Source organism: Trichogramma pretiosum, unplaced genomic scaffold, assembly GCF_000599845.2.
Source record: "Trichogramma pretiosum strain Unisexual culture from Peru unplaced genomic scaffold, Tpre_2.0 scaffold2, whole genome shotgun sequence".
Lineage (NCBI taxonomy): Eukaryota > Metazoa > Arthropoda > Insecta > Hymenoptera > Trichogrammatidae > Trichogramma > Trichogramma pretiosum.
This window is the reverse complement of record NW_019641687.1, coordinates 4,558,716-4,568,360: the sequence shown is the minus strand read 5'-3', so window position 1 is coordinate 4,568,360 and position 9,645 is coordinate 4,558,716. Positions and strand designations below refer to the sequence as shown.

Genomic DNA, 9,645 nt, shown 5'->3' with positions numbered 1-9,645 from the left:
GCGGGTGTAGCGCATCGAGCCAGCGTCGCGTGTGCACTAAAGATTCTAAACAAGCAAGAATTCACCCGAGCCCGGTACGAACCTGCATTGGAAAGTAGGGAGCCGAGCCGATAAGCCGCGTCGTATTGGTCGAGGGGCGTGGCCAAGCCTCGAGTACGAACCAAGCGCGTGCTCGTCGGCACAGCTGCGGCGGCGCTCGCGTGGGGGCCCGAGGCCGGAGCTATAAAAGCCGATCGGTCGTCTGGGGAGCTCAGCAGTTTCACGATATTCGTCGAGCGGTGAACACACGCACGCATCCTCGTCATTCCCTGCAAAAACGAGCAGCGACTCATTCGCAGCGAAACTCAATCAACGCGATCATCATCGAAGTATACTTGTGCTACGTACGAAAAGCTACATGTGTGCAAGTGACGAAAAAAAGTTCTCGACGTTTTTATAAGTGAAAAAGAAAAAAATCAGTGAAAAATAATTCTTTGTGCTGTGAAAAATATAGTACAAAGTTTTCCTCTCGTCGTTTCGATCGATTAAGCAGTTCTGGCTTTCGATCGTTAAACTCAATCAAAATGACCGACAAAATGTCGAAAAGTTTTGAGAAAAAGAACAATAGCTACAGCCACTGCCCCTTGAAGAAGAGGCCAGTGAACGTCGAGATCGACGACGATGGTCCAGAGAGCAGCGTCGAAGGTAGGCATCGATTTTCAACTTTACATTATTTTTTCTCAAAGTTTTTACGGAAATCTCAATATTCGGGAAAAAAAAAATTCTCACGAGTCAAATTTCGAATTTCACTTTTCTGCCATTTGATACCAACGATCAATTTTTTCCCAAGTCCGAAGACTGCTATAAATATTTGGATAAAATCAAAAAAAAAAAAAAATTAACTGAATCTAGAATTGTATTTAATCGTTTCGATTTGTTTATTTCTTTTTGCAGACGAAAAATTCGATTCATCGACCGACACAGCATCCGAGCCGGAAAACTTAAGCACGAAACCGGAAGATCTGAGCAAGACCTCGCGCAAACGCTCGGCATCGCCCTCCCTGTCGATAAACAAAATCCTCTCACCTTCGCCACCAGCATCGCCGGAAGCCAACAACAACAACAACAACAACAACAAGTCGGCGGCAACAGCGATCGAGCAACAGCATCAGCCGTCGCCAGCGAAAATGGCCAAGATCGCCGAGAGCCCGAAATCGTCGTTCCTGTCGCCACCCCCGTCGCCCGAGACCAGCCTGCCTCAATACCCTCACTACGCGAGCCCGATGTTCCATCCCGCGCCTCTGTCTCCGCCTCAGCACATGTACAGCGCCAAGTCGCGAGTAGCGTCCTCGGTAGCGGCGGCCATCCAGCCGATCGCGAAGAAAGGCCGAGTCGAAGTCATTCAGCACGCGAGTCCGCCACCCATGCACTTCATGGCGCCGAGGTCGCCCCTGGACGTGGACCAGCTCACGACGCCGCACTACTCCCAGTGGAGACATCCGCATCCGCACCCGTTCTACGGAAACTTCCCGTCGTACTACTCGGCGGCGGCGGCAGCTGCGGCCGTGGCGCAGGACGGCGGCTTCCATCCAGCCTCGCTGCCACGATATCCCTACTCGTATTTCTCGCCGGCCTCGTCCGGCGATTATCACGCGTCGTTCTCGCCGCCTCTGCCCGTGTCGGCGCTGGGCAGCAGCCCCCATCATCACACGAGCGGCGCCGCCTCGCCGGCCTCGTCGACCGTCTCCACGCAGTCGATTCAGAAGCCGGTGGCGCGCATCTTCCACACGCAGTGGCCCAGCGCGCCCGTCGACGCGATGAGCATGTCGCCGACGAGCAGCACCACGACCATGTCCATGTGCTCGCCGCCGCCGATCTCGCCCGAGGACCTGTCGTCGCCCGGCAGCGACAGCGGCTGCTCGTCCAACGGTAGTGTCAGCAGTGAACGTGTTAATAATGTGAGTGAGCGCAGCCCGAGGAGCGCTGGTGACAGGCCCCAGGGCGCCAAGTACACTTGCGACGCCTGCCAGAAGACCTACTCGACCCACTCGGGACTGACCAAGCACCAACAGTTCCACTGCGCCGCGGCCGATGGCATGCCCAAGAAGGTATTCTCGTGCAAGTACTGCACCAAGACCTACATGACCCTGGGCGCCCTCAAGATGCACATCCGCACCCACACCCTGCCGTGCAAGTGCGAGACCTGCGGCAAAGCCTTCTCGAGGCCTTGGCTGCTGCAGGGTCACATCCGCACGCACACGGGCGAGAAGCCCTTCAGCTGTCAGCACTGCCACAGAGCCTTCGCCGACAGGAGCAATCTCAGGGCTCACTTGCAGACCCACAGCGACGTGAAGAAGTATTGCTGCGAGTCGTGCAAGAAGACCTTCTCGAGGATGTCTCTACTGACGAAGCATCAGGAGGGCGGCTGCCCTGGTGTCGTCTCCTCGGTTAACAGTGCTATCTACGGCTGCTGAGCGGCTATCGAGTCAAAAACAAATTCTACACATTCAAAGTGCCTTTAACGAAAAAACACAAAGAACATTGTACATAGTGGGCGAGCGATATTAAGACTACGACAAAAAAAAAGGGCAAGCTGGTGGAGTACAAAAATAATAATCAAATGAGAGACGAAAGACTTTAACGCGAATGCGCTACAATCGTATCATCGACAGTGTGTTTAGAAGCTTCTGGTCTTGTAATTTAACAAAAAAGAGAGAAAGTTTTCATATTTTAGTATTAGGGATTTCTTTCATAGAATGGTGCACAATCTATTTTTATTCTTCTTTCTCGTCGCGTAATGCTACTATACTATTTTTTTTCTTCTTTCTTTTATCTGTCTTAGGAATGCGTGTAAGCAATTCTTTAGCCGTGAAACTGTCGTGCCATGACTGTTCTTCGATTAGATTTCCTCGTGTGTTAATTAAATAAAACGAATTAAAAAAATGCATTGCTTTCCTAACAAAAAATATAAAATTTGTCATAGCTATAACGTTAAGATTTTTTTCGATTCATGCTTTTTTTCAATTTTTTCGCACCTAGTAATAATGCGTGTAAGGAAAAATTAACAAGTGTGCTTTGAAAATTCATTCGACAATTTCATTAATATGAGCACGTCTCGCTGAAGAGGTATCATTTTAATTTCTTTGAGCAAATGGCAAATTTACATGTTCATACCTAGTCATGTTTTTAGTAAATAAGTGTAACAAATTTTTATATATTGTATAAAAAAAAATGAAAGAAAAGCAGCAAAAGATTGGTTTATTTATGATTTTTCGCATTTTAATTGACTTAAAATGCCGCAGCGTTTAATTGATCTGTACGACACAATGCATTACTGATGTAAAAATTATATTTATATATATGCGACTGTACCATTAATTTAAAGCGATAAAAAAATCATGTACATATAGATTTTAGTTATTAAACATGCATATAGCAAAATAGATATTTTTATATCAGAAAAGAAATAAAATATAAGTATTTCAAATTATAAATCATCTGTTTTATCAATCAAAAACTTTTCCCTATCCAATCATTATAACTTTGAGATTCCAAAAATGAATGAAAAAAAAGAAAATAATTTTTTTACCAAAAAAAAAAGAATTTACCACTCGTTAAATGAGAATTGTTTGAAATAAACGAATCGTGCCAGGTAATCCGAGCCTCGAGAGAGTAAAATTTAATGGGATTTTTCATAACGATCGTCGCGACAAGTCTCTCTCGTACTCAGCCGGAATATGGATAAATATATTTCTCCTGATTTTCGTAAACAAAGTCGAATCGACGCTGCTGCTGCTGCTGCTACGATCCATCGGCGTCACGGTCATCGATCGGCGCGCGCGCGGCATATTACATCGCGGTTCAACAAAATTAGCTCGTCGATCGTTGCGAGTCTCCTCGCGAGCATTACACACATATAACGTATAAAAGCCATATGCCGGAGTCGTTGCGCGCGCAGTCGAGTAAACAACGCGCATGAAAAGGCACTGCTGCTGCTGCTGCTGCTGCTGCACTGGATATATATAAATTACGCTTCGCGCTCGAGCAATAATTTACCTCGGAGCGACACGTTCGATTCTTAAGCATATTAAAGATACGCGCGCGTATTTAATATGTAAACTGCGGCATACAACGCGTGTATACGTCGAGTCCGTGTGCACTTCTGCACAAATACACACACATGCAGACACATATATACGCGTGCGTGTGTTTAAGCATTCAATTGCACGCAAAAATTCAATATATTATACGCGCATAGGCGGTGCTTTTATAAACATTTTCCGTTTCACTTGGGCTACCTATAAATCTATAATGCTCGCACACGGCGCTATTTGAGAGATTCAAATGAATTTTAGCACTGTGAGCGCGCGCCCGAGCAGCAGAGTCTAAAGGCATTATATTATAATTACGTATACTCTGCTCCACTAGCTTCCCTCATTGTCTTCTTCGCCAAATACGCGTGTAAATGCAGCTATACGTTTACTATTGCATTTCCGAACGTTGAGAGATTTTTTTCTCGGCCGTCGCTGCGTTGCCTCCTCTTATATACCGCCAAGTATTTGCAAGGCAGTCCTCGATCAAGCGCGCACACCGCACGATATTCGTTATAATATAACGTGGCACTCGGGTAAAGTCCTAAAAGAGTCTCATTTTGGCGCTTTGTAAAAAGTACGTTATAAAAAGCAAATCCGGCCACCCCAAATCAACTTTGCTCGCAATTTGTTCGTTTCACATGCATTAAAACCTCAGAGCTCTGAGCGCGGCGTGCGTCGTTCATGCGGCTACATACATAGGTATAAGGCGAGGTACACAGAAAGATCTCGCGCGCCAGGCAGGTATTCCGACGGTATAAACAACCTACCCGTTTTTCGATGTGCGAACAAGTTTTATTCTCTCTTTTTTTTCGCTCGCTCGCTCGTCGACTGGAGGAAGTAGCTGTATAGCTATATATACGTTGTTCCCGCGGAAATAAATCGCATCTCGGGATCCCTATTGCGTATGTATATAGCGAAATGGTCCAACCGCTCTATATATATGGCTATATATATACAGAGGCACGGCCGAGAGAGAAAGAGAGAGAGAGAGAGAGAGAGAGAGAGCAAGAGAAGAAGGAAACATTAAGTTGCGCCAGTGAGTGTACGCGCACGTAAAATATATACGAAACGCGCTGACGAAGACTTTTGAAGTCTGATGCGTGACCCCTACTCGGTCACCTGCTGCCGTCTCTGCCACCGCTGCTGCTGCTGCTGGTTTCTTGTCCCTTACTTATATGCCCGTATATACTTGCATGAGGCACCACACCCTTGTGTTCGTTTATACACACGGTTTAGGAAGCTTTTTTGGCAAAGAGAGAGAGAGGGAGAGGAGACCCCCGTTGCGCGACGCGGAGAGCCTTGCGGAATTTAAAGAGAAAAGGAGCGAGGCGATCTTTTTCGCTCTCGCTCGCATATTATATTATGTGTATACAACCTGCCGTGTCAGGGAGAAACTATAAGGAATCTATAACGTGTACTTATATATATGTGTGCCGTGCAGGTATTATTAATCTTGCCGATGATCGCGACGATATATAACCGATATTTCGTACGCGACGTCGTCTCTCTCTTTCTCTCTCTCGAAGGCAGCTACGGCTATACGGCTCGATTCCCAAAGTTGAAATGCATACACACACATGTATCGACTCTTTGTGCATAACGTCGCTTTAGATGTAGAGCGGTGGAAAATTAACATTCGACCTGTGCGCCGGTGTGCAGCTCCTGGATAATCGAGCGCGCGGCATATTTTATTCGTCCCAAGATTATGTAACTCATTCGCCAATATATATTTTGCCTATACATTACACGCGCTTATCTACTCTCTCGCTCCACATGTCTTGCGGAAAGATAGCTGAGCGCGCACATGCTCCTGTGCTGGATTTTTTTTTTTTTTTTGCAGGAACGTCGAGACGTGCGCGTGACTGCGTAAAAAAATCGAAAAATTTTCAACGAAACTCGACGCGCGACAGCCTAAATATTTGACAAAAATACCCTTTGTCATCGAAAATTCTTCGGGGTCAACGGAGCCGTATTATACTACATACCTACAAGAGAAAGAAACGAGAGAGAGAGAGAAAAAGCAGGCACCAACAGGTACTATACAGAGCCCTGCGCGCGCGTACTACAACACTCGAATGTCTTTTTTCGAGTAACAAAGAAAAAAGCCAATAGGCGGACCAGCGCGCTGATTTTTAAATTCTTTCGTACAATCGACAAAAGAAGCAACGAAACACAGAACCTATACACGACATAAAAGTTTTCGCTGCGCGCATGCATATGCGCGTATTTATATTCTGCATATTATGTATACAGGTCGCCGTATATATATACGACGAAGCGAGATCGAAGCGCAAGCTTCAACCGAGAGAAGAGACATTCGAGTCCTCCGAGCTCCATCGTCGTCGTCGATCAAATGTAAAAACATCGCTATAATATGCGCGATTATCTCTTCTCTCTCTCTCCGTGGCGCGCGCACGCCGCGCTCCTTGGAATGTCACCATTCACGTAATTCACTGAATCGATATGTGGTACATACGGCGCATCGGTAATGTAAATACAGCCTCGATGTATATATACACCTTGATGTCCGTCGAGGCAGGTGTCTTCTTCTCTCTTTTCGCTTCTCCGCGCGGTAAGTGTTGAAAAAAGTTTGAATAACAAGAAGCAATAATGAGCCGAGGAAAAAATGTTTTAGGCGACGACTTAGCTCTTTTCTCGGACTGGTTCGATCGAACAGGTGCTTATATGTATACATTTCGAAGCCGAGCGCACAAATTCTTCTGCTCTGCTCCGAAACTCTCTCGTGAGTATACAAGTCGCGCGCGAGCGAGTGCATTAATGTATTATACAGACTGGAGTCGAGGTCCGTTTTAAAAAATCCGGTAGACGTGACCGGTCGTGCTCGCAACTTTACGACAAAAGGGTTGTAACGAGGAATGCCTCCAGAATAAATCCAGCTGTGTGTGTGTGTATTTGTACGTACGCGCATGCCCGGGCGCGAACAATAAGCCAAAACAGGTTGACGCAGTTTTTCAATTTATTATTTTTTTCACTGGGTGGTAACGAACTCGCGTACAATATATACCTTTTACGCGTGACAAGTTTTTTTCTCTCTCTTTCTCTCCCGATTATATACCTACATGTGAGTTTTTTGTCGCAATTTTCTTTGTTCGATTATGAAATAATGAGGTGAAAATACATAATTTTTTCACTATAATTAATTCGACGAGTTCCGATTCTCGTAAAAACTCGATCGTCTAATTAAAATTATGCTGAAAATTTGTCCTACATATACTTTGATTAGGAAATCGATAATCCTGAGCTATTACGTGTTATGTGGAATAAGATGAACTCGCTGGGCCTCAAGGTCGCTTTCTAAAAATCGTCTGCCGAAGGTCTAGCATAAATACGAGTCTATATATATACCTATATTTACCACAACAAGTGCTCGTATATTAGCATATAGCTAGAGCGACGAAATCTTCCGGTTCAGATTACGATTACTTACATGCACCTGCTGCCATATACCAGTATCGTATATTGCTCTCCCACTTCTTATAAATAAAAGCTTGCGCGTGCGTATATATGTACAATATACATATACACGCCATAAAGTAAGTGTAATATGGATACGCGCTTGAATAGGCGAGGATACTACACTTTGCATGCGTTCGCGTACTCGACCACGTCCTCCGCGGGCCCGACGAAGCCCTCGGCATTTATCGCTTCCGGGAAGAGACAGCTCTTCGACGGGCGCGTTTGATCCGCGCAAGTGTTCCTCATATATCCGAGTCTCGATTACTCGCGTGCCCGGCCTCGTAATTAATGTTACAAAATATGGCGCGTTTATTTGATTTACTCGAGGTTCCGATTGCCAGTCATTCGAAGTATATTTGACCTTTTAAGGCAGTTGGTAGCCCAACTGCCGTATCGATATTAAGCGGTCATCGGCTTCCGAATTGTATCAAAGTGATCGTCCAGACGCGGGTCTACGAAATAATCAGCTGACACGAGCTGTGGACACAGCCGCGGAAGGAAGTGATTGAGATGGATTTTCCTGTAATTATATAGAGAAAAAAAACTTCAAAGTAGCATAATTTATTATTGGTATGCATTTGAATGTATTGACATTGACACAAATAACATCGAAACAATATTAATAGAGCAAAAAATAACTTTTTGAGGACTGATTATTCAATGTTAATACTTACGTAACACCTGATAAAGTTCTTCACATCTACACAAAAATTTTAATTTCAAAATATAGAGTAATTTACTTATTTTTCTCGAAATAATGGGCGGATGATATGCAATTTAAAGAAGGTGTATACATTTTTCAAGCATCAAGGATTTGAAATTTATTCAGTAGGTGTGAAAAAAAGAAAGGTTTTAGTCGATCACCCATGAAGATGAATCCGCTTTTGGTCAAGCTAATGATGATGAACAGGTGTAAGCCTTTCATATCGTCCCGGCGCTTCATTGGTAAATGGTAAAGGAAACAAAAAAATGAAATCACTCGCTACTTATTACTTCAATAAAACTTCATCATTAATTAGTCTGCCATGTAATTAGAAAGCCACCTCGTTTCGGTAGAATAGGTCCAAAAATGAATTATTTTTCACTGCTGGTACTGGAGTGTTTATCAATTTCAAACATTTTCTCTTTACTTCAAAATATACGTAAAAACAGAGAAAAACTTGCGTTAAGATGTTTATTGAAATTTTTTGTTCAAGAAATATACAGCAAAAATTCATATTAATGATTTTTAAATACTTATAAAAAAATAGTAAAATTTGTCCTCTATTTAAAAAATTATTTTAAACATGAGCAGTTTAAAAAATACTCCTTTAATTTTGAATTTATGAAAATTTTTGAACCGATTTTCTTTTACTCAAAATACTGATACACTAAAATGTGTGGTATTTTTATGCGACTTTTGATTCTTGAATTTTGACTCGAAGTCATTGAAACAAGACTCGAAGTAGAAATTACGAAAAGCGACATCTGTTAGTCAAAACAGCAACCATATCAGAAGACTATTAAAATTCAGGCGCGCATGTAGAGCGACCCACTCGTCACTATCAGAAAAAACTTGACCGAGTGGAGTTTTTTTTCAAGTTTGAATCAAAAGTTCGAATATTCGGGTACTCAATTTATTTTTGAGTACTCGACTTTTTGAGTTTGGAAACTTTGTTTTATAATGTTCAAAACTTACTATTATCACAGATCAAAGAACAGAAAAACCCGTTCGCAGCAATGTTTGCTGGATATTATTACAAAATAAATTAAAACTATAACTACGTATGATACTGCAAGCATTATCATTATCATTCAGTATACCTGAGTGACTAAAATTGGGTAAAGAGCAAGAAATACAAATATAGTGAAGTTACGTCAATCGCTACTCGAAATCTATTGATGGAACAAGCTACCTAATAGAATTTGAGATTGATCCTACACCATCTATCTATGATATATAAGTATAACTATATAATGAGGGCGCAAACGTTGATTACATTTGAATCATATCTTCATTATATCTTAATTCTATCTAAACGACGGATTATATACCAATCATTATTAAATCTCTACCTCCGTCTCAAATCTCAGCAGGTGATATTTCTGTAGCATC

General features: G+C 43.2%; 1 protein-coding gene across 1 annotated transcript; it reads left to right on the top strand.

Annotated features, from left to right (window-relative positions):
• The first annotated feature begins 266 nt into the window (after positions 1–266).
• LOC106658728 (protein escargot-like) lies at positions 267–3,152 on the top strand. Its single transcript, XM_014380815.2, has 2 exons — positions 267–684; positions 934–3,152. Exons 1-2 carry the CDS (start codon positions 564–566, stop codon positions 2,451–2,453), a joined length of 1,641 nt encoding a protein of 546 aa, XP_014236301.1. The 5' UTR covers positions 267–563; the 3' UTR covers positions 2,454–3,152.
• Positions 3,153–9,645: the final 6,493 nt, after the last annotated feature.

Bases quoted from the DNA above. Each gene is read 5' to 3' on its own strand.
- LOC106658728 (XM_014380815.2), top strand. From the start codon at position 564: ATGACCGACAAAATGTCGAAAAGTTTTGAGAAAAAGAACAATAGCTAC. The intron at 685-933 runs GTAGGCATCGAT...TTCTTTTTGCAG, and splicing joins TCCAGAGAGCAGCGTCGAAG to ACGAAAAATTCGATTCATCG.